Source organism: Oreochromis aureus, linkage group 23 (assembly GCF_013358895.1).
Source record: "Oreochromis aureus strain Israel breed Guangdong linkage group 23, ZZ_aureus, whole genome shotgun sequence".
NCBI classification, from domain to species: domain Eukaryota; kingdom Metazoa; phylum Chordata; class Actinopteri; order Cichliformes; family Cichlidae; genus Oreochromis; species Oreochromis aureus.
In genome coordinates, this window is record NC_052963.1 from 11,403,074 (window position 1) to 11,428,809 (window position 25,736).

The window sequence follows — 25,736 nt, forward strand, 5'->3', positions numbered from 1 at the left end:
ATAAATTATCTACAGCAGGTGAGCTGTATCAGAAATGGGAATAAATATCTGAGGGATGCATTTGGCCTTTCATTTGGTCCACCTAATGTTCACTGAAGCCTTATCAGAATTTTTTTACTGGAACAGTGGCTGCCAGGAAGCTATTCTTAAAAGGCTGAGGTATGCTAAATTAGTGAAGAACTGGACAGTGGCAACAAGTCTGAAGGGGTGACTAATCCAAAATGTGTGTTTTTGGCTCAAATTGTTGTCGGTGTGTACAGTGGAGGTCAGTGTGTCCAACCACCGTGGAGGCTTTGTCATGGTTTGGTGCTGAATTCAATCAGTGCATTGGAGAGCTTGTCAATATTGACAGAACAGATTTTCATCCATTATGCTACCATTTGAAAAGTGTATGATTGACAGCGGCTTCATTTTACAGCAAGACAGTGATCCTAAACACACTGCCAATGCAATGAAAACAGACCTAAAAAGACAAGACGCACAATGAACACTATTAGTCATGGTCAGAGCTCAACATTATTGAAGCATTGTGGGATCATCTTGACCACGAACAGAACAAAGTGCAAGAATATCCAAAGAAAAGCTTTGAATGTCCTCCATGAAGCCTGGAGAACTATTCCTGAAGCCTACTTAAAGACATGAAAAGAAAGATGCCAGAGAGAGCTCAGACTGTGATGAAGAATAAAACCGATTATAACTATTTCCAGTTTTTACAGCAAGATTTGAAGACATTAGACATTAAGACTTTTCCTCCATAAACACGTGCTAATTTACATTCGTGAAGGTGGAATTCGGCGAGAAGTAAACTAACAAGAAAAATGCATTAATGTGATCACGTTAATGCGAGCAGTGAATAAAATCTCAGCTATAAAATGAACATCTTTCCACGGCCCAAACTGCAAATTTAGAAGGCCATAATAGAGATTTTCAATAGAAAGAGTCATTTACAACCAGGTCACTTTAATTTAGCTACAAAAAATGCTTCTGTTAGTCATTTTAAGTCAAACTTCGTTCACCTTTTTCGACTGTAATTTGAGGTCAAACTGAGCGTGCGCAGTCCTGCGCATACAGAGTTAATGCTTGACGTTCGCGAACGTCTCCTGTCAACAACGAACTCCCACAATTCACCGCGGTCCTTCACGTTTGGCTCTGTTGCTCTGGGTGTCAAATCCAAGGTGAGTACGGTGTCTTAAAAAGAAAAGCTATCAAACATTTAACTTCACCTTTTCTGTCACGACGCTCTGCGTACACAGATACGTGCACGGTGGTGTGTTTGGTGAGAGCGGTGGTGTAACACACCGCGGCACATCAAACCGTATAAAAATGTCCGAACGCTCCCTAGTGTCAGCTAAAGCTAGCCTAGCATGTTAGCATAAGCCGCTGTTTTGTCATTTGAATGAAGGAAACGTCCAGTGTTGACCAGCAAGCAGCAACTCAGTAAAGCCGATCTAACGTCTTGTAGTTATAGTAACTATGTTTCTATAGGCTGGGTGTTTGGGTTAGCTGCAAACTGAATGTGCTAGTTAGCTATGCTCTGCCTTTGACTTGAACTAGCTAATGCTAAAGGCAGCTAGTGGTACTGATTGATAGGGAATTGGTAAAAGATGGCAAACATATCCACGAGAAAGAGGAATTAAAGACTTAAACACTTAAATAAAATGCGTTTATGACTTATTGAGGGGTGTAATTTCAAGCCCTCAGAGTACTTTGTACCAGCACATTTCGTCCAAAATTAGTTTAAATGTCACCCAAACTCGACGCTTTGGCTCCTTCAGATGGCCCTGCACCGGTTATTCCAGCTGTCCTCCGTGCTGCGCTCTGCCGTGAGCCTGACCCTGCGCAGGAACATCGGCATCTCTGCTGTCCTCTTCCAGCGGGCCAAGGAGCTCGACCCCGTCCAGAAACTGTTCCTGGACAAGATCCGTGACTACAACAGCAAGGCCAAGTAAGTTGGTGATAACTCCAGACACTGACAGACAAGTTTGAATAAAGTTTACCAAATAGACTTCCAGCTCAGAGGTCAGCCGTTGGCAAAACATTAACTTTAAATGTCCTTTGGGAGCGCTCTGGCATGCGCTTCACGAACATCTGTTCAAACAGCATCTCCTCCTCCTGCCATCATGCTCATAATATTGAACTTTTTTTTTTATGCCTTTGCTCTCCCAGGACTGCTGGTGGTATTGTGGACGCAGGTCCGGCTTATCAGAAGAACCTGGGTGAAGAAGTAACCAAACTGCAGAGACTATATGGAGGAGGAGACCTCAACAAGTTCCCTGAATTCAAATTCACAGGTCAGTTTGGGCTCATTTTCAGCTCAGTGAGTGCAGTTTGCTGGATAGTCTTTAATATTGTAGTTATAGTTTAGTGAGAAATATTTTTACTTAAAGGTTCCCTTGCCACAAGGGGTCGCCACAGTGGGTAGGTCCCACAGCATTTCATTTCAAAGGGGATTTGTGTCTCTGGAGTTGAACCAGCGACCTTTCGCTTGCCACTACAGCACTGGAGGCACTAGGCCTGTAAAAATGTTTTGGTTTTTTTCTTTCCAGTTGTTTAAATTAATCTTTGGGTTACTGACATAAGGCAGTCGTTCTTGTTTTGTGTAATTTAAGCAAATACCTAAAACGTGTTATTTTATGGTCAAAACTGTGCCTTTTGTTACTGATTATCGATAAGGCGCAGGACTACAGTGACAATGGCATGTGCTTATTATGCCACACTTGTTCCCTTCATAAATATTTATTCCTTTGCTACAAAGGAGGCAGTCTGTGATTTGAGTCTTAGGTCTATAAATAGCATAGATGTTGTCATCAAACACAGCCAGATGACTTGAGTTTGAAATTGGGTCAGAAAGCTCTTATTTTTTAACTTCAATGTGTTTTTGATGAAGCTAATAGTAGCCAGTTTTTGTATATTTCTATACCTTTATTTTTGTTTTAGATGTCAGAATAATCACTAATATTGCAGTGCAGGAGGAAATCATTCATATGTTTTTCCATCTTGTCTCTTTTTTTGCAGAGCCGAAGTTTGACGAAGGCGCCAAGTGAATGATCTCCATGTTGTGTATCTCCTACCTGTCACAAAATATGTTGTATTTAATAAAAAAGATAGTGGACTGAACCACGAGATCTTTCTGACTCTATAAATCTGTTGTGATTGAGGCTGTGCAGTAAAATCTGGACCTAAAAATCAGAATGATTAATTTCCAGACACTCACCCTCAAAGCATGAATTTGTGCCAGGAAATGAGGGCTGCTTAAGAACTTGTATAACTAGGCCTGCATATTTTCTGCATATCTATAAATCTGTCCCCGGGCTATTATTAAAAGACTAAAGATGTCAATATTATTTACTTTTTCCTTTGGAGCTGAAAAATGTTTAATAGCAGTTTCCCTCAAATAACCGTTTGTCGGATTGGACAAATGCAAACATGCTCAGAACTCGAAGGAGGTTTGATTAAAAATACTGAAAGACATCCAGCTGCAGTGACACTCCCAGAACATATGGTGAGGCACAGTTAATTTAATTTTTTAATTTATATGTAGATATCCAAAAAGCAGCAAGCCAAATGTTGGCTGACCTAGATGCAAACTGGCTGTCAATCTGCACCGTTCTTGAGCGTTCCCCGTTATGACAAGGTCAGCGATGCATTTAAGCCTCTCCATGATGAATGTTTTGAAACCCCAAAATAGCATCAGAAAGGGCAAGTTTCTGTCTGACCTGGTGCCTAAATTTTTTAGACTGTGCAGCCAGCCTTTAAAGCTGAGCTCAGAAAATGTACCAACGTCTACCGCTGTGATTTCAAGCAGTGTACGGCTGCATTAAACATACGCTGAAAAGAAACAGAAGTGCATGTAGTCATGGCTGTGGGTTAAAAATGTTGCTGTTTATTCTGTTAGAGGGGGAGAAAAGCAACTCTGGAAATATTTAGTTAACCTGTCTGGGAGGGAACAGGTCTGCTGGGAGATTATCACTTGAAAGATTAATGTAAAGTCTTGCCGACCGCTGCACTTCACTGTAGCCATCTATGGGAATACAGCAGAGACTGTGAGCATTATGAGAGATGATGCAATTAGTTTCACGAATAAAGCAATAATGCAACAACCTGAACAACTACCAGTTTTCCACATTGTCTGATAAATCTGCAGTCCACTTAATTAGATTTACACATTCTTGTCACTTTAAGTAGAAGTCATGAATAATTCCTCTTGTCAGGTTGATGCTTGTGCTAACTGCAGCGGTGGGAGAAGTGCTGTTACTCTGAAAACTACTCAAACACATCCATATCTATATTAATGTAACACCTGAGTGTTGCAGCTGGTAAAGGCAGGCAGGGATACTTGTGATAAAAACATAAGCGAATGTAAAGATGGTGAAAAAGCGAGTGACGTTTGGTTCTGATCAAACATGGATATAAAAAGTGGCAGCAAATGCTGAAGGACTTTGAAATGATGCTTTAGTAGGTAGCTGGTTACTGCAGTGTACAAACATGGGGTTTGCATCAGTAACTGGCTTTGGAAGTGCAAGTTAATGGTTGTTTACAGGATTTCATAGGCAGCGCAGAAAATCAATACAGCGTAGCATCACAATATTTTGCCTGATGGTATCGTATCGGTAAAGGAACACCAAATATTGGTCTTTTATTAAGTCAATTAAAATGCAAACAAGAGGGCTCATCTCATGCACCACTATAAAGTTATAACATTAGCTGAGCAAACTGTTAAACCATCCACCACTGGATGCACTTAGCTCGACAAAGCTACCTGCTACTTCTGAGCTAGCTAGCAGCTCAGTCACAGGAATAAAACCAGGACAGCAACCTCCTTACATCTACTAAAAAGAAGAAAAACATGGTTGCTTCTGTTGTTTACTCATGCCCACTTGTGATTGCAAAGTGTGGAGAACGGGACGTGTACTGAGCACAAATGTGAAAGTTAAAGGTGAATTTCTGTCCATGTAGACGCCACCAGATGTGTAATTTCACAGGTAGTTGCTGTACCATCAGAAACAGATTGCATGTAATTGCAAACTTCCCCCCATTCAGTCTCAGACTGATAGCAGACTGCCTTACAGGCAGGTTTTAGTGACAGTGTTATGCTTGAAAATCTCATTTTGTTGCCAAACCCCCAACATGTGAGATAATTTGATGTAATTTGTGGTTTTAAAGAGCGATAAATCGCAGCATGCCACCTCTACTGTATATGCAGCTACTTCTCGTGTTGCATTCTTTCCACCATTGGAAACACAGTAATAACAAACATGGGCTTGAGTAGAAAAAACTTTATTACTGATACACTATTCAAATAAAACTCTGAAGTCATTCACACAGCCTAAAAACAGACACTCCTTTTGATAATCAGTGGCACAGAAATATAAAGACATATAAAGAAAAAAGTAAGGCAAATTCTTTACAAAAAAAGAAGTGTGATCCATAGATAAATATGACAGACAGACAAATTAAAAAGGCACAAGGTATATAGTATATATGTATATTTATAAAAAAGACCATGCAGGCACATCAGGATGGAATGGGGTTGTCCTCAGCGTTATTGGAAAGTGGCTTCTTGTTCTTACTAAGATCACGAGTGGTCCCAGTGTCGAAGACGAAATACTGACTGAGGTAAGCTGTAGTTTTATTGAAAACAACTGAGATGCTTCCCTTATGGCTTTAAGGAGAATTCCCTGTGATGATTCAATTTTTTAAAGACAAGAAATCTCTCAAATTAAACATCAGTCTTTGGTAACAAAAAAAAAAAAAAAAAAAAAAAAAAATTGAGTAATTAAAGCAGTTAGCCTTAGAAATTTATACTGAGAAAAAAAAGATCAATTGCAAATTCAACATCTGACCACCAGGGGGGAGCAGAGTACCATGAAACTGTATTTAATCCCATAATAGCAGGAGACATCAATGTAAGAGGCGAATACACAGCAAAGCCAGAGAGTAAAGAAGCCTTGCAGATTTGCTTGACATCAACCATCCGGAAGGATTGGCGGAGGAATAAAGATTGAAATTAGCACGCATCGGAAGATCAAGAGCTCGTTCTGAGTCCGAAACAAAATCAGAATCCAGTGTTGGCACCTTATCACCTTTTTTTTCTCTTTGTTTTGTTTTTGGAGAGGAAGACCAGCTTCTCAGAGCATGAACGACTGTGTGTGTTTAAAATCCTGGGGCTGAGAAGAGGGACACAAAACAAGTATTAATGTTTGCTAAATAAACTTATGATTTAAATTAAAAAGCACACACACACACACATCAAACATCCGGTAAGTGTGAACTGCTACATTTAGGCAAAGTGAGAGGGAAAGAGGCAAACCTGAAAACAAACACTTACTTCTTGGGGTGGAGGGATGTAGTTGACATTGGACCTGGAAGACAGAAACATGGTAAGAACACCTGACAGCTCTAACCTGAGTCATATCTCGCCTGTATTAATAATGCACGTGGCAAACACAGGTAGGAAGGACAGTCAGAGCGAGCTCGTCATTAGGCAGCACTGGAACAAACTGGAGAGTAAAGTGTAAGGAAAGTGCTGCAGTTTGTCGCAGGAGGGCTTGTGGATGCATTTGGAGAATGACAGACCTTTTTAAATCAATCAAGCTGTGCAGACTTTAAGTGTTCTAACAATAATTTGTTAATTATTTAGGAGTTACAGCCATGTTTATAGACTGCTGTGGTATACAGGGGCAGGATTATAAAAACCGTGGTGATGATCGGAGCTTTAAATGTGCCTGTAAGCAGATAAGATTCGGAGAGAGTCGGGCTAATGCTTTTCTCATTTCCGATCTTTACACCAAGCTAACATCTCCTGTTTGAATAAACAGCTATGAGAGTGGTACTGATCTCCTTTCAACATGACACGCAGGATGTTAAAAAACAGCTCCCTGAATTTCTTTCTTTCACATTTACAGTCATTTTAAATAGTGCAAAAGAGCAATTTGCACATTGAAAAGTTGCAATTTAAAAAAAAAAGTTAAAAATATATAATATATGTATAAAAATTAATCCTGTGGAGCTTTAACGGAGTGTTTATCCAAATGTCTGACAATTAAAAAAAATAAACAACTTGCATGTATGAGTTTTAATTATATTGGCTACATCGACATTTAATGCTCAAAATTCTATCGTGCAATTTACTTTACCTTGGAGATCTTAAAAACTCGTGTATCAAATATGACACACTCGGTGTTACAGGGTTAAGCAATCAAGGCTGAATGATGGTCAGAGTGCAGAGTGTTTTCACCATTCAAAACAAAAAAGTTCACATAGTCAACTTTGATTTGTACGGTACATTTGACATACTCATTTTCTTTAACTGTACATAACGTGGAATTGATCAGAGATGCTGTAAAACGCCGTTAATGAACACTGGAATCATTCATCGTGAACTGTTTGTATCTGCAGAGATGTGCAAAGGTCCTTTTGTTCAGCAGCAGTCTTGTGTTGCAGCGGCACGTGGTGTTAAAAGTCTAAGTGATCGTGTTAGCGGAGCTGTGAACTGTTGTGTAATGCATTTGGCTTGCTGAGTGTCTGGCACATCAACCTCTGTGGCTTTAATTATAGTCTCGAAATCACCTCCAAAAATAAGTCCTTTGAAAGTGATCCTCTTCTAAGAAATTAAAACTATTTCATGAGGAAAAAGTAAAGTTTTCATACAACACTGTGTAGTTGGCGCTTTAAAAACCAGCACTGTGGCTCTTACAGGTACATTTAATGACGCTGTCTGCTGAGGTCCTGTGAGGGATCCATTTCTCAAGTGAGCGACTGACAAATGGTCACTTATGGACTAATGTGCACTACCTCTCTTTCTAGTTTGACTGGAGTACTGTGGAGGGAGTAGTGCACACTATTGTACTGCTTATGTGGCCAATTTTTAACCCACAAACACTGATACTCTTTACACTCAACTAGAAACGTGTAAGCAGCAGCACCGGTCCAGCTAAAATGAAGATTTTCCATTACATTTAGTAGCACAGTGCCCCATCAAAACATGCTGAAAACTAATATCTGCACTGTATATATCTACACTGACAACATTTCTGATCAATTAAGTATTAATCCATCTATTAACTTCTATGCATCCAATTCAGGGTCACAGTTGGGCTGCAGTCTATCCCAGCTGTCACTAGGCGAGAGGAGGGGTACACCAGCCTTTCACGGGGATAATCAGTGGGCTAAGTCTTATTTTAAATAAAACAAATGTGCTTTTCTCCCAAAATTCTGCGCAGGACTATAAGTTAGGCGAAAAAGATCAATAACCCATAAATTAGCCAGTAAATTTAAAGTTGCAGCCAGAAAGATGTTCAGCTTTAAATGAAGACAGGAAACAAGTAGCTTGGCTCTCTGTGAGCAAAAGAAATCTTCTTACCGGCACCTCTAAAGCTCAGTAATTAACACGTTATCTCGTTTGTTTAATCCAAACACAAACAGCCAAAACAACATATGGTTTTAATGGTGGGTCAGGTTCTGCGGTTCCTCCAAAGTCTCGCTGTCTGCGAAGCAGTTACGTCTGTATATTTTATTTCCTAATGTGCCACACTCACATGTCCTCAGCTCTGTGCAGGGTTTGGCTGCTGATGTGGGCTGCACCATGACACTGGGAGATCCAAAATGACCTGCGGGGGGGTCAGGGCATGGGCTTTAACAAGAAGCATGTCCTTGTGGACCCGTACTGCACACCATGCTTTGGAGTGTGAGTATTAGTGTGAAGTCATCCGTAAAGATGTGCAGCTTAACTGTTGGTTTGGAAAGCTTGAACATTTGTAACCTAAATCCTAAATCCACATTTGATTTCTATTCCATGCATTTAGCTCTCTGTGCATCTGTGATTGTGCATTCAGATTTATACCTGGAAAGCCAAAAGATATCAATATTAACATGCACAGGCGCCCAACCAATTATGTCTCTGGAACTGCTGGTTGGACAACAATGATATTCACTCATATCCTTAGGTTTAGTCAGGCATGTTGAACAATAGTGAATTCTGTCATTATGCAACAAAACAAGCAAAAAAATGACCCTGACCAGTGTTTTATAGCCATTTGTGTGTAGTTCTTAGCAATGCCAGACCTCTAACTCTCATCTTTGGAATAATATTACTAATAGTAGAAGTCCTAATAGTCCATCTAATATTTGAGCAATGACCTGAATTCCAACAGATGTTGGAAACCCAAATGAAAAAGTAAGAATCAAAATAGGCAGAACTAATATGTTCAAGCCCACTTTTAAATTACATAGAGAAGTAAACCAAGATGTTCAAGCTTATTTGAGCACACTTTATGAATGACATTTCATAAACCAGCAAGCATGCAGCCAATCACATGCAGCAATCCAACACCCCAGTATTAAAAAGTTCAAACTGTGTGACTGCCTTTTGTTTGAGCAATGCATTTAATAACTGGAGTTACCCAAGGCTCCAGTTTAGGCCTCTTTAAAGGTACAGTGTGTAATATCTCACCACTAGATGTCAGTAGAGTGCAGATTACAGGAAACTGATTTCTGTTTTCTTACCCTCCTAGCATTAGCTGGCGTAATGTTAGCAGTCACATATCTAATAAGCTGAGAGCAAGTAATTGTGACAATATCGGGGATAAATAAGCCTGTTTATGAAGTGCCAGTTAACTCTTTCCTTCACGTTTTCATTTCTTTGGTGTGGGAGATGATTAAACATAGGTACGATCATTCGTATTTAAGTCTGAAGTTGCACACATGAATTAAAATTTAAATCAAGTTAAAATTTGAATTGAATTGATTTAATAACAAACTACTGCTAAATGCAGCAATGTTTATTGCAGAAAAAAGCTGGTCTTGCTATAATGGTGGACTAACTAAAAACACAATGAATCAAAAACACAAGCAAAGCTTGCGGCATGTGAATGCCCATGAGTTCTCTTCTCCATCATTAGCGGACTACACATGTGGTCAGGCTCCGGCCGCATATGTAAAACACAGTTTGGTGGAACAGCAATGTCCATTTCAGCCACTGTATTCAGGATGGAGGAGAACATGGTGGCTTCCACAAACTGTGCTCAGTGCTTTCTATCAAACACTAAAACACTGACGACTGCAGCTGAGAGCAACTTGGGGTTCAGTATCATGCCCAAGGATATTTAGGATCGAACCACCAACCTTCCGATCAGTTCCTGCTCTACCTCCTTAACTCCACAAACTAAACACCAAAGAATGATGCATATTTATGTGTACAGCTGACTGTACCTTTAAAGACTTCTACTATATCTACAGTGGCTTGCAAAAGTAAGATCCGAAAACTGCTGTTCAAACGCTGTCCATCTAATCTGACTGAGCTGGAGCTGTTTTGCAAAGAAGAATGAGCAAGGATTTCAGTCTCTAGATGTGCAAAGCTGGTAGAGACATACCCTAAAAGACTGGCAGCTGTAACTGCAGCAAAAGGTGGTTCTACAAAGTATTGACTCAGGGGGCTGAATAATTACACACACCCCACTTTTCAGTTATTTATTTGTAAAAAATGTTTGGAATCATGTATGATTTTCGTTCCACTTCTCACGTGTGCACCACTTTGTATTGGTCTTTCACGTGGAATTCCAATAAAATTGATTTATGTTTGTGGCTGTAATGTGACAAAATGTGGAAAAGTTCAAGGGGGCCGTATAATTTTGCAAGCCACTGTAGTTCCTTACTACAACCTATCATTTCAAGTATTCATCATACACTGTAAAATCACTAGTGCCTCATTTGAAATAAAAGAAATAAACTGTTTCCTTCTTCTTTGGCTAATATTTTCCAACAAGATCTTAAGTGAGCAACTACATGCTAAACAAGCCGGATGCTTTTTAGTATCCTAAAAAAAAGCCAGAACAGTTCGAACTGTGCTTCATTCAACCAACATTCATCTACGACGACTGAAAACACATCCGCTGTCAGTCCTCAGCATGAAATAACATTCATCCATCTAACCAGGTGCCCGAGGGACCATTTTTCTCTTAGATGCCACATCCTAGATCTGCATCGCCGCTCAGTAAATTTGTACCCACTATCGGTGCATCAGAAATCATGTCGCATTGTCTTTGATTCTTTGTGAAGAAGCCTGTTCTATAAATAGGAAGTTGACACTGACAACTCCAGTTAGCTCAGCAGGATAAGCATCAGACTTTAACCCAGACAAAGAGCTTTCGCATCAGCTTTAAGGAGAGCTCAACGCTGACTCCCCATCAAACTCTAAGCAGTAACAAGCCAGTAATCAAATAACATAAAGTCAGGCGAGTCAGACCTGGGATACGAGGCCATGCATTTATGTCTCTGTGTCTTCTGGAACCTCTTTACACCCACTCTGGTGTGTTTGGAGGGCAGTGTCTGTAAGACGGGTGTAAGCGCCTTCAGCTATGCCACACTCTCATTCTTCAATATCCAAATAATCCTTTTCAAATTACCCGTCCAATCAGTTTAATTGCCTATAATTCCTTCTACTGCCAATATTTTCCTTCTTGCTGATTAACAGCCTGTAATTATTCCATAATTATGTTGCACTGATTGTTTCCCCCACAGCCCTGTTTTGAGGAGGGAGGAGGCGGGTGGAGTGGTCATCTGTCTGGCTGTATTTTGACATGAATTCAACATTAGTACATCTGCCTGGAAGTGGAAATCAATTCTAAAAAAAAAAAAAAAATCAATCAAAACAATAGCAAAAAAATGTTTTCCCAGGGTTTTACATCTGTTGCCGCCAATCAAATGACCCAGCGAGTTGAAAAGCAGGCACTGCTGCATCTCAAATAAAAAAAACACACAGCCACAGCTGTCACTCCATACAGTCCTGACTCAGCACACAGATGCAGACAGGCCGGCTAAGTGCAACAACAATCCACCCCTCCCCACCGCCTCCCCTCCTCCTTCAGCGTGTAAGATATTAGCTTGTGTTTGTTCACATCAATGTTAATTTAATCACAAAGCTCTTACCTTCCTCTGTGTCCTGCTGATGAATGAGCCGGGACCGTGGAAGAGAAAACAGAGTCAATGTCATTCTTTTTTGGCGGGAATTGAAAACAGTTTCTATATTAATTGGTGCACTGTGGAGTGGTTTTCGGACTGCCAAGACAGCCACACAAACTCACGGCTGAAGAAGCCGTTCCTCTGTAACAGGAAACCGCCGCATCCACAGATGAGCACGGCCAGGAAGACCCCTAACACTGCTGCCACTATCGCTGTGACGTTGACGTCCTCTGGAAGTGCGAATGAAGACTGAGTTATGAGCTGTTTACTCGCTAATTTATTGAAGCAGCGAGACACAAGATAAATCAAGAAGCAGCAAATAAAGCAAAATAATCTCCTAAAGTGGGTAGCTGTACTTCAGCATTCCTATAATTTAATAAAGTCCACTTAATATGCTTTTCTTTTTGTCATATATATACAGTTACAATGATGAATGCTCATCTTAAACATAACCAAATGTATAAGTAATGCCTGTGAGCCACAAGCTCAGGTCACAGACTGCTGTAAATGCTCTGTTTTAGACAGGCTTTTCCCCTCGTGGCTCTGTGTGATGTCACTGAGAGCAGCAACCCCTAATATGGCCATCTGCGATTGCAAAAGCTCCACCCACCTGCTGTTAAAGCGTTAATGAGCCAATGGGAAGGGAGTGGGAGGAGCTAGTTTCAGACAGATGGACTGTACCAGGCTCAGTGTAAAATAAACTACTTTTTAAAATCAAGCACAGCTGCTCCAGCACATTCCAGGAATAAAAAATATGGAGCTGAAAATTAGCATAACAGGTCTACTTTAGGTGCTTAAATGGTAGTGTGCATTAACGTAGAGCACATTACATGATTTATTAACAAGCCCAGCACTTATTTTCATCAACAGCACCATTTTAAATTTTGTAATTTGGCCCACACTGGCTACAGGATCTCTTCAAACTGTAGGCTAGGCTATAAATGTGTCCAGACATTAGAAGCAGGGTGGAATGAACTTAGTGGGCTTTTCCTCTCCACTGCATCCTTGATTTTGTCTGGTGCTGAAAGGTGTGGGGGATGAGGCAGGATTTAGTGTGGAAACGCACACACACACACACACCTATCGTCATATGCTTGGCCTCGCACATCTTGGGTAGTCCCACTCCGTTGGATGCCAGGCAACTGTATCGGCCGGTGTCCTCTTTGGCTACAGATTTAAACTCCTGTGGAAGAGAAAAAACAACCAACAAACCTCTATTATTAGAAAGAGCACGCTTTAAAGTGAAGTGTCTTCTGTCCTGATGGGTCCTTGAGGAAGAATCAGGAATGCTACCTTGTATTAAACCGAAGAGCGACTCAGCAGAAGCATCTTTATGCTGAGGGTGTTAATCACCCACACGATACTACAGTGTGCAACATTTCCCTGTTTTCTTTATCTGCATGCACACACACTTATTTGTCTCACCAGAACTCCTGTGCGCGAGTTGATTAGATAGGTTGCGTTGGCAAGACGGGGCGGGTTCATTGGCTGGTTGTCCTTGTACCATGAGTAAGTGGCAGGTGGGATGCTGTGCTGGTCCCTGCAGCTCAGCTGTACCACTGAGCCAGTCACTGCTGAGCTGGGGATTTCACAGAGTGGGGTTTGAGGCGGCACTAAAAAAAAACGGGCAGAAAAATCACAGCAATGTAAGCAAAAAAACATTCCCATCTTTAATATAGTTTGAATGTTCTTTTTACAGCAGATTCTCATCTCAGTCAGTGGTACCTAGGACTTTAAGCGTTACATTGGTCTCGCCCAGGGTGACAGAGTCTTTAGGAGCACTGATCTCACAGCGGTACTCTCCAGCGTCCTCCTGGGTCACTTTTTTCAGCGTCACTGTCGCTCCTTCAATGGTCGCCCGGCCCTCAAAGGGACCTGAGAGAAAGAATAGAAGGTCAGAAGTGGAAATGTCTTCCATGGCTGTGGGCTACAGCCACTGCATGTTATAATCTACGGTCTGCAATACTGCCACCCAAAATTTAATAACCAGTAGCAACTGAACAACTGCAGTATGAGTAAAATAATCTACAATTAAATGTTTTCTTTTTTTTAACCACTGCTATAATTTGGAGACATTTTGAGTCGCCGTAAACCCAACACTGAGGATTTCTTATACTGTCATGCAGCTACTGGATGTGACACACGTGCACTGAACCCTGGACTTTTGTAGACATCACCCAATGGAGGCGTATGTGAAAACACAAATGTCCAAGTCTGATCAGACAGCCACCTAGTACATGTTTGTGTGTGGGTAATAATCTGGTACAGCTATCGAGTGTACACTCTACTTCATCGTCAGGAGTTTGTGTGTATCACTGGTAAAGGTGGGCGGATCGATCTAAATATTGATACCGACACTACCGATATTTTGGTTGGATGGTCTTAGAGCAGGGGTGTCCGACTCCAGGCCTCGAGGGCCGGTGTCCTGCAGGTTTTAGATGTGTCCTTGATCCAACACAGCTTATTTAAATGGCTAAATGACATCATCAACATGTCTTGAAGTTCTCCAGAGGCCTGGTAATGAACTAATGATTTGATTCAGGTGTGTTGACCCAGGGTGAGATCTAAAACCTGCAGGACACCGGCCCTCGAGGCCTGGAGTTCGACACCCCTGTCTTAGAGACATACTAGCATGATAAGATTGATGCTTTGTTTCTATCTGCTAGGTTCAGTATGTTAAATTTATATATGTATATTTATTTTATGAAAGACAATGTACCTCATACCTTTTTGTGTTTGACTGTCACATCTATTTTATTTATAGCCTGTAGCACATTTAAACAACAGAAGTGGACCCAAAGTGCTTTAGAGACAGACACGGTTACATTTCCGGTCTCCAAAAAAAAAAGGTTTCAAAGTACATGAAAAGCTGAAATTAGCTGGAAAGTAAAAATCACAATGATTTAGTAGTTATTTAAATTTACTGCAAAAAATAACATTAAAATGTATTAAAAGAACTTGCAAATTGATGAGGATTCATCTCATAAATGATCAAACACTGCTCTTCCCTACATAAGCTGCTTTCAAGCATTGGTATCGTAATACTGGTCCTATATTTACTTGGTATTCGCACTGCACTAATAAATGGCTTTAGTTACAGGGATTTCATCAGATTAGGTTTGTAGCCAAGACAAGAAATCATTCTGTATTCACTATGAAACTTACACAAATCAACTTTTAAGAATTTAGAAAACTATTATGCATTTTCTCCAATGATGTAGCGCTGTGCAAGTGTTGAGTAACCCTTCATTTCTTTACATTTTGCTTCCATGGAGCCACATGTTCTTGTAAGCCTTTAAAGTGGTCTTGAACAGTATATCTTCAGGCTTTCTAAAGGTCTTTCAAAGTTTTTATTTGGCTGCTTTTTCACTCATTTTCAGCCCAGTGCTTGCACCTGACCATTCTCAGAAGAAAAGAAGGATTTGTGTGTGTGTGTGTGTGTGTGTGTGTGTGTGTGTGTGTGTGTGTGTGTGTGTGTGTGTGTGTGTGTGTGTGTGTGTGTGTGTGTGTGTGTGTGAACACACTTAACGCCAACTTATTAAATAGTGAAAAAAGCACCTAACTTGAGGGATGAACGAGTGTTGTGTCTACACATAACAGCAATTTTAGCAATTTTAAATGGTATCTTTGGGTGCTTTGTTACTAGCAGCCTCATTTGTTCCCATTTCTTTAGTTTAATCTATGAAAAATTCTATTTGATTCGATATTTGGTTTAAATCATTGTCAGTATATACAGAGGAGGTCAGGGGAAAGGTATGACAGTGTCTACAGCCATCTGGTTTGTGGCTGCATGTCAGCCAGTGGTGCTCGGGATCTTGTAAAAAATGATTGAATTATGAATGGAGGAAAGCACCATCAGTTTTTGATCCATGATGCAATATCATCTGGAAAGCATCTTATTGGCAACAGCTTCATTTTTCAGCTTGACAATTATCCCAAACATACGTCAATGCAGTAAAAGCGTATCTGGATAGAAAAACACACAGTGGAGCACTATGAGTCATGGACTGGCCTCCCTAGAGCTCAGACCACAACATTATTGAAGCAGTGTGGAAGCATGTTGACAGAGAACAGAACAAAAGGCAGAAACATCCAAAGAAGAGCTTTGGATGTCCTTCAAGAAGCCTGGAGAACTATTCCTGAAGACTACTTAAAGACATGACAAGAACGCTGCCAAAGAGTGTGATGGAGAATAAAAGTGGCCATACCAAATATTGACCAAATATTAGTTTGTTGTCTCCCTAAGAAACTGCTTCCCAACAACCCTTTTGTGACCTTTGGTGTTCAAATGTATCCAGTATTTACTTTTAATATTATTCATACATACCTTTTAGCTACTACACCTAAACATTACCAGTGGTTAGCTAAACATTTCAACTGTTTATCCATACTTTAAGTTACTAGCTTAACAGTTAATCAATACGGTTAGCCAACATTTTAAAAGCTAGGAATACTTTTTAGCTAGCCACTGTTTTACGTGTTTATCTATTATGTTAAGCTAATTTGTTTATTAGTAATATTAGATAATACTTTCATATAGTAGCCATACTTTTAGTAATGTATTTGAACTTCCTCTTGCTTTTTGGACCATTATATATCTATCTATCTATCTATATATATATATATTTATTTATTTATTTTTTTAATCCTTCCTGGGTTCTTTTTGGTGTTTTTTCCCCCAATTTGTTAACTTTACTACCACTTGGTTGTTCAATTGTAACAGTTAAACTGACACTTCCACATATATGTCCCGGCTACATCAAGTACTCCTGGTTGGGGAATCCCCTCTACCTAAGTGGTTGGGGAATTTTTCTTAAAACAGTAAACTATAACATGATATCTCAGCTGAAATTAAAATAATAGATTTTACAATCCGCAGTCATGCAGTTTACATAACTCCATATCAAAAAGCTGTTATCTCAGAGAGATAACAGCTTGAAAGGACGACTTCCATGGCAAGGCTTGTCATGAATTCACAAGATATAGCAGCAATTTCTAAGAAGCAGCCTCACATTATGAACACAGTAACTATTCATAGCACCTTTAAAACTAACTTCAGCCGTAAAGCAGCCAATGAAGAGGCAGCGATGGGTCAAAGGCATTTCAAAGCCTTGACATATTTGAGAAAACTGTCAGGCTAACTGCACCGCCTTTAAAAACGACTGGCCCGGGTGAAAGCTGCTGCAATTCATTATTTATTTCGCCCATTAAATTCAAATCCTAAAACATAAAGATGAGAGATCAAGGACAAGAGACACATAGACTGAAATATCTCACCCGTACCCAAGTGTTTTGTTTTTGGGTTTTTTTTTGTGTGGCACACCCTATCCAGCTGGTACTGCAAGCTGATTACAACAAATGTCCTGTTTGTTCACCGAGAGGATGGAGAGCGACGGGATGCTTTCTCACCTCGAAACTTTCCCTCATAGAACATAAAGGAGACGTCTTTCCCCTTCTTCTTCCATTCGATGCGTGGTTGCTGGTCAGTCTCTGTATAGAATATGCAGGACAGCACTGCATCTAAAGAGGGAGTGTGACCAATGAGATATTTATTCCACAGCAGCGAAGGATCAGTGGCATTTTTAACTGCTTGGTCTATTTATAGCCTTATGATTTATTTTGACAGAGAGAATCAGATAGAAGCTTGGTTAGAAAAAACAAACAAACCAAAAAAAGACCAAAACGTGGAAGCGGCCCACAGAAGGGCTGCTTTATTTTTTTTTCCCGCCTCACCTTTGTGCTCCTCTACCTCCACTTTATGTCTGTTGGTCGTCACTGTGACAGGAACGGAGGGGGAACCTGGTGGAGGTGAAAGAGGAGGAGAGGGGAGGGAGAGAGGGAGATAAAAAGAGAGGTGAGAGCAGTTCAGAATGCAATATCACTCATCATCCATTAGGGGGCAAGGTGAATTGGGTAAAGTGCTCCACATTGCCCGCTAACTGCAAGAGGAGAATACTTAATGGCCGTCTCTGGTGTCTCGCTCCACTGTCCGAGGTAAAGACGTCAGTCGTCTTTCTCCAGGATATCTGGAGTTAAGGACGGGATTACTCCCTCCGTCGATTTAATCCCGCGGGGTTAAGGAGCAGCCTGCTGTATGTTTAGATAGGAAGAGTCATCAGTCATTACATTGAGGGGGGACTGGGTCAGATTAACCTGATGTATGGTAGGCATTAGCTTCCACCTATGTTTGGGTTTCCCTGATATCTGTGTGTCTTTGACACAGGAAGAGGAAGCAGCAGCTGCTGCTGCTTTTCCTGCGTGCTGATTGGTTTAAGGGGAGGATTAACGTCTGGTCGTCCTGTGATTAATTAGAGGTTAAGGATGAGTGAAGGACGTATGACGGAGAAGCAGGTCGGAATCGTGAAGGCAGGAACAGGAAAAGCAGTAAAACACACAGAGAGTCTAACTTCAGCCTGAAAAAGGTTTTCAGACTGAAGGCTGCGCAGCTGGGAAATTACAGAATAAATGTTGAATGGGCCTCTGGGGGTACTGGGGAACATTATGGCCTTCAAAACTTCTAAAAACTTATAATTTGGGTAAAAGAGGATTTCTTCTTCATACGTTCTTGAAAGCTCATTAACTTCCCTCGCCTTTGCAAGCACGCACACACACACACTTTCCTGCTATTGTCCCTGGAAACAGCACAACTCAAATCTCATGGTTGTAACTTTAAACATAAGTATGACAAAATATATTGTCACATCTCCACTTTCCTGTGCAGGGCCCATTGTCACCAGATTACAGTGAGTAAGAGAAGGTTTCGCTGTGGCAGGAGGGGTGAGGTGGAAGGGTGCTGGCCAAGCTGAGACAAAAGACAGGAAGTGTGAACTACAACATGGAGATGGCCAGTCAAACTGACTGTTCAGCTCTATGTGCGCTTAAGGTCTCTCACACAAATTTGCACAATGGCAGCTATTTTTATAAGTAACTTTTTTACATAAGCACCACCCTAATGTCATTTTCCGAATGCAGCATCAAGCACACTCGAGGTTTTTTCTTTTCGTTTTAAAGCTTTCCGTGACGTTTGCATAGTTTACACCAGCTTCACTTGGTCAAACTTTGACCTAGGTGAATTAAAAGTGCACGCTCTGCCTCCAGACGCTCCTCCTCGCTCGCCTTCACGTTGCTGTGTGTTGACTTGCAACAGTGTAACAGGATTATCATCGTAGCTTTGGCTCGTGTATCGCGACGCCCTCAGAGGAGCCATTGTCTCACTTGAGGGTGAACAAGACGAGGGAGGGAGATACAATGAGATTAAAAAAAGGACAAGAATGAACGGAGGAGAGATGAGCGGCCCTAAGAATAGAATACAAATGGAGTGGAGGAGAGTGAGGCGACCGGGGGGAGGTCGGTTAGGGCGGGGGGGGGGGACAAGAGACCCGCAGAAGCATGAATAAAAGAGAGAGTGGGATTGAAGGCGAAGGAGATCCTTTCAGACAGTAGGACTGTGAGAGGAAGAAGCTCTTGTCACATAGTGTGAGACCAGGCCTGCCGCCACCTTGAAGGGTGTCTCTTTGAGAAAGAAGAAATGTAACAGGGCTGACAACGTGCCCACACTGAGTGCGCTTTTGTGTGCATGACACATACACATAAAAGCGCACACTTAAAGAAAAGAGCAGAGAGGCTCTGCAAGTGAGGTCCCGCTGCCTCTGTCATGCTTTTCTGTGCTCTGCTGCTACGAACGCTGTCAGCTCCACTGTCCTCAATTAACTACAAAGGCGTCGAGGCAGACAATGAACACATGGCCCGCTCGGATCATTTCAAAACTGCGTGGTGGCTAATGTTAACATGGTGTAGCTTTTACAGGCTGCTGTGTAAGTCAAGTAAATAACAAATGTTATTCAAGCTCACAGACGACTGCCAGCAAGCAAAAGTTGACCCACTGACCCCTGGATGCCACTTTGATGTTGTGTCATCTGTTGCTGCTCGTGTGGGTGAATTTAAAGCAGACCTATTGTGGTTTTTTCCATACATATATATATATATATATATATATATATATATATATTTATATATGGTGAACCACATTGCTCTAAATTCTGTTTAGACAATCAGGAGAAAAAAGCTGTCTTAAGGTAGCGACGTCTTAAAGGTACAGTTAGTTATTTTTTTTGTTTATTTAATATCAAACTGATGCATTCTCATAAACTTTAAGTTAATCAATTAATCAAACACACAGGAGCGCTGGCTTATGGAAACTGCCATCTTGCCTCGCCATCTTGAATACAGTTGGCAAAATGGACATCGCCGACAAGAGCAGGCTAAACAACAACAACAGCTGGCTTTAAGCTGATATTATACCAGCCAATGTTAGGCTCAAGTTTCGAAAAATCACAATTTCCACCTGATAAACTGTTTGATTTCATTGCCACAATGTGTGAGACTTTATTTTCTAAGTGTCAGAGTCAGACAGTGTTAGATCCAGTTCAAAGAAAGTTTCGCTAACAGCAGCTAACAATAGCTAACAGCGGCAAAAACAGCAGCGCTTACTGACAAAAAAGTTCAGGATGTCCTCAACAATTCACTTCGGTATCGCTGTCATCGGACAGAAGTGAGCTTTCTTGGCTCACTGACTCGTATTGAACTTGTTTCACAAAGTTTTGCAGACTCCCTCATAATAAATAGATGTGGACATCTGGCATATTTCTGAGGTAAACAATGGACTGACAGTTTACACTCACTACAGATGAATGGCTGCCAGAGTTCTTTGTCCTGCAGTGGCCATCAAAGCTAGGATTTTGCAGATGAGTCAGGAAAGGTACAAAAACAGAATTGAACCTGCAATCTGCGATCTAGTGACATCTAGTGGTGAGATTTTTTACACTCTACCTTTAATCGGAGAAAAGCTAAAACTCAGCTAGTATTTTGGCTTCCAATATGTTTTATATGGGGGGTTTTCTTGTAGAAATGACCAGGTTTGCAGCAGTGTATGGAGTTATCTGCCAACATTAGCAAACCTGGTTAGGAGGCAGTACACATAAATTCCATAAATAGTGCCAAGAGATGAAGAGCCAAGGACTGCACGAAAACCATATGATTTATCATACAATTCAATTAAATATTCTAAAAGGCAACAACAGCACCAACATGGTGGAGTGGTCCAGTTCCTTAACATATAAAGCCCCATGAGGTGACTGCTCTTCTGAAGTAGTGCTGTATGAATAAAACTGAATAGAGCTGAACTCTAATAAGCAGAGGTGAGGTCTAGCTGGCCTGTCAGCTACAGCTGCCTGTTTTGGGATGTTGGTCAACGTGCCATTGTCCTACTTCCAGTAGGAAGTAGAAAACAAAATACACTTTAAACCCTTCCCTAGAGTTGTTTGATGACGGAGCGTCTGATTAATCTGATCAGCCTCTGAACTCTTAAACAAAACTTAGTACTGCTAGGTTTTATTTAACACTTTATTTTTTATTTTAAATGTTTTGTGGGAGTTTTTAATCATTCGTGTTTTATATACACAACAGCTCTATGGGACAGACTTTTGCTCATCTAGATGTTATGTTAATTTTTGAGTCCTGGCAGCTGCTGTTTGTGCTACAGCAAGGCTAAATAAGGATCATCTTGAATTGTGATCCATGCAAAGCCAGTGCAGTAGAGTCCAAGAATAAAAGTTAAAGAGCTGGGACTTAATTAGGTCTGCTTTAAACAATGACTGGCATTTGCATCCAAACGGACAGCGTAATCTTATAAGACATACAAAACATCTCCAAATTGTTCCGTTAGTCAGCGGAGGTTCTCAGAGTGCACCACATGTTTTCATTTGGCTGATTTTTACACCGCCTTTCCTGACCGAGTCACAAAGAGATTTGTATCGCCTTCCAGGATTGACCTTGATTGTTGGCCAAAAACTGGAACATCCATAGGAGCTAATGCACGCAGCCCTGATAGATGAGTACAAAACAATCATCAGACAGAGCAGACTGATTTGGGTTAACATCATTTCCAGTTAGCAGGACTATTACCGGCACCGAGTGCTGAGTATCCTAACTACTCAGTGTCGTCATACATAGTTACACAGTACATAAGTATGGACCACTAGGGGTTGAAAATCAACTCCATTTTACACTTTTTCCACCAATCCAGGTGGACTTCAACTACTTTGGTCAAGTGAACAGCAAAATGGCCTAATGAGGGGCTGCAGCGTTGCACTAGATTTGCCAGATGAAAAAGATTATTATAATAAGTACCACAGCAGCAGGTCTCTGGTGATTCTCCAATATAGCATCGGATTTGGCCACAGCGGTAATTAAAATGCTGCTTCTGTGGGCCTGTGGTGGTTCTGAAGCACGGGAAAGACTAACAATAGCACCAACACAGGAAGGAAAAAGACTAAAACACACACAGACACACACACGGATGTCGTGCATGGCATTAACATCAATCAAACAGTGCTACTGCTTAAACTCACAGGAGGGACAGCCACCCTCTTCCCTGAGCAAAAAATAGAAGGATGGCACGCTCACTCCTTGGCACTCAGCTTTACTCTCATTACGCGGTCCGTTCTGAGTATTACAGAGACTGAGGCGGGTGTTGCCAGGGCTGTGCCGAGGTCAAAAGCATGGCGCAGTAATAATTAAGGCACTTATTCAAATTAACAGAGAACAAATGAAAGAGGGAGGGAGATGGACCCATAGGAAATATCCTGTCTGCCTGCGTGATGTAGATAACATGAACGTGGAGGGCAAACACATTTCAAGGCTGTGGAGGGGGAGTGCGCAGGAAAACAGGATGACGACTGACTGTGCGGGCATGTGTGTGTGTGTGTGTGTGTGTGTGTGTGTTCTCCATTTGAACAAAGCCAGTCTGTGTATGACTGTAAGACTGTGAGCAACAGCTGTCTCAGACAGACACAGCATGAGAGAGTGTGTGTGTCTGAGAGAGAGAGGTTGATATGAGGGAGTTGATGTGTGGATATATGTGTGCGAGAGGGTGAGGTTGGGGGTATTACTTAAACTGTTTGTGAGTGTGTGTGTGTGTGTGTGTGTGAGAGAGAGGGAGATAGAGATAGAGTGAGAGAGAGAAGAGGTGATATGGAAGCTTCGGGATCACTTGCCAGAGACCCACCCAAAACATTTCCTCTTCTACTTCTTTTGTTTCTTTTTTCCTTTTTAAACAATGCACTGTACAAGTAGCAGTGGAGCTGAGGGGGGAGGGGGATCTCAATGGTGCTCTTCTCACCTGCTGACATCCATCAATTGAGCCACATGACGAGTGATTTCTATCACAGCGGGACTGAAAACACACAGCTCTGTGAACTCTGACCCGGTGTCCTGACAGGTGGCGAAATGTGAGTAAAATGTGAGTGACTCACTCTTACTGTCTCATCACATCCATCTCACGCTCAAGCCCCAAACAGCACTCTTCCTTCCTGCGTCTCCGTGCAGGATAATCAGCCCACTTGAGATGTTTTCTTGTTATTTTCGCCTTAAAATACATTTAAAAGTGTAACTTTTTGTGTTCCCAATTTCTTCCCTCCCACCGCCCCTGAAGAAACAAACAAACTCCGTGTCACGGTGAAAACCAGCTTGAAGTTTCTGGTAGAAATCCAAACGCTGACCTCACGCGCAGATCTGTGGCTTATTCTGCCAAAAATGGGTACCCACCCGCCACCAACATAACACCCACACCCTTAAGTGGCACCAGGCCAATACAACTTTGGGGCCAGCTTGTAGGAACCCAGCCTGGCTGCACCGTCACCACGGCCCACTCTATCGGAGGGGGTTCAACTAAACCGGGGGGGCGCTTGCAAATCAACAATTACGTGAATCCAAAAAAGAAAAAACGTGAAATGAAAAATTCCTCCATATATTCATCTTCCAAATCATGTTTATAGAAAACAGACCAACGCTGTATTATGACTTCAGTGAAAATCAGTAGAATTTCCCCACAAGATAAACATCTAGGCTTTCAAGCACCTTTTAAAGAATCGGTTTTCTTAATGATTCGTAATGGTTTCTCCCTCGTCCTGAAAAGTAAATAAAAGGGAACACTGTAAGAGCAACTTCTTCGAATGAACACTTTCCATTTTCCACTTACATTGCATCAGTAAAATCACAACAGGAAGATACAGGGACGTCCACATCATTATCGTCCCCAACTCTGGCTGGAGTCTCGTCTTCGGAGGACGGAGCGAGGAGGCAGATCCCGAGCCTCGGCTTTGTTGTTCACTTGTTCGCAACTCCCGGATAATTCACCCAGCATCCAGGGAATAAACTGATCTCCGGGGAGGGTGTCTGTGCGCGCGTGTGCGTGTGTGTCAAGCAACCGGACCGACCCGGCGCTCAGCTCCTGGCACGAGAAACAGACGAGCGTGAAGTCGCAACTTCTGCGCGGAGCAGTCAGCGAGATCGACGTCCCGGCTGAAAAGTGCGGTGAGCAATGGCGAGCAGCCTCTGTCACTGTCAGAGAGACGCGAATGGATGCTCTCTGTTCTCGCTGGGCGGCTGGTTGAGATTGAGGTGGAGGGAGAGAGGGAGGGAGGGCGGAGTGAGCTCTGATGAGCAGAGCGGCGGAGCGCCGAGAGCGCAGCGCCGTGTCCAAGACGCGCACTGCACTGCCAAGTGGCCACATAGCATAGCGGTGGGGTGGCAGCAAAGGTGTGGCCCCCTTAATACAGAACCCCGAGGGAGACCCGCGAGTTATGCTGAACTTTGAGGCCCACTCCACGTAGAAACACACATATTACAGTTTCTTTCTTCGATGTTGCAGTCAAGTTTGTTAGAAACAGTCAGAATCATTACGGAGTATTTAAACAGTTTTGATGAAAAATCTCTTTGGTTTCAGTAATCATGAAACAGGCGATTTGTTGGAACAGAGGACAAACACTGAGATGCAACACTAAGAATTAAGAGTTAAAAGAACTGTAAAGACCTGAAATCGTTTGCGTTTTTGAGAAAGGGGGGGTGCCGAACATAAGGCCCGGGAGCCAGAATAGGCCCAGCAAAGACTCCAATTTGGCCCACCTGACAAACATTGCGTGTAGATTTTGAACTGTAGACTTTACAGCTAGCTTTTCTTAATGATTATCACCATACTACACCGTATGTCCACAGTACAAAAACAAAAACAAACCCCAATATTTTCTGTAAATTGATTAAAACTTTATATTCTGACCTACAAGAACTTTTTTTTCTCCAATTTTACACATTTATCATGTAGTTTCACTGGTCCGGTCCACTTAAATTCAGAGTGGCATTTATCTTGTAAACATGAGCTCTTAGTATTGTGACTAATTTGGGTTTAAAGAGCAGAAGGGTGGCGTCATTAAAACTGTGCCGGGCACCTTCAAGGTTGAAAAACAGTAAATGTATTTCAGCTTTTCCACCATAACAGAAAACATGTGAGTTGTTGGGCAAAGAATTTTCTTTCAAGTTATTCATTCGTCAACTCTGAAAATCCTCCCTTATGTTTTGTGAGAATGAGCTCATGATTTCACTTGGATTTCATATGAGGTCTCGTTGTAAGCGGTTCTGAAAGTGATCCTGCCCGATTACGCTTTCGCTCAAGATCTTTTTAAGAACAATTTTGTAATTTTGTATAGGATGGATTTAAAGAATAACGAGTGTTTAACAGGGAAAAAAAAGCACTGACATTTAAAGTATGGTGCAATCAAAAGCTTATTTAAGCAAAGTAATTCTCATTAAACCTGAAATGCATGACAATAGTTTTTTTCCTCTATAGAAAGCTGAATGCTGATTATATCCAGAGAAAGACGGGTTATTACTGTTCATCAGCAGAGCATTGATTCCTCAACAATTACTCAAGAGATTCAGCGAGG

At 41.5% G+C, this 25,736-nt stretch overlaps 2 protein-coding genes across 3 annotated transcripts; one reads left to right on the forward strand and one right to left on the reverse strand.

The window, feature by feature from the left end:
- Positions 1–1,050: 1,050 nt before the first annotated feature.
- atp5pf (ATP synthase peripheral stalk subunit F6) lies at positions 1,051–3,139 on the forward strand. The gene is made up of 4 exons (XM_031738457.2): positions 1,051–1,175; positions 1,776–1,945; positions 2,167–2,291; positions 3,016–3,139. The coding sequence occupies exons 1-4, from the start codon at positions 1,077–1,079 to the stop codon at positions 3,042–3,044; spliced, it is 423 nt and encodes a 140-aa protein (XP_031594317.2). The 5' UTR covers positions 1,051–1,076; the 3' UTR covers positions 3,045–3,139.
- A 2,122-nt stretch (positions 3,140–5,261) lies between these two features.
- jam2a (junctional adhesion molecule 2a) lies at positions 5,262–24,404 on the reverse strand. 2 transcript variants are annotated; one of them, XM_031738486.2, is made up of 10 exons: positions 23,996–24,404; positions 17,692–17,757; positions 17,368–17,478; positions 13,684–13,833; positions 13,384–13,571; positions 13,039–13,141; positions 12,081–12,188; positions 11,926–11,941; positions 6,329–6,362; positions 5,262–6,167 (listed from the first exon to the last, which is right to left on the reverse strand). In XM_031738486.2, the coding sequence occupies exons 1-10, from the start codon at positions 24,042–24,044 to the stop codon at positions 6,129–6,131; spliced, it is 864 nt and encodes a 287-aa protein (XP_031594346.1). In that variant the 5' UTR covers positions 24,045–24,404; the 3' UTR covers positions 5,262–6,128. The 2 variants fall into 2 exon arrangements, with proteins under 2 accessions (XP_031594346.1, XP_031594348.1); XM_031738488.2 differs by having other exon boundaries at positions 11,926–11,938; positions 23,996–24,403.
- Positions 24,405–25,736: the final 1,332 nt, after the last annotated feature.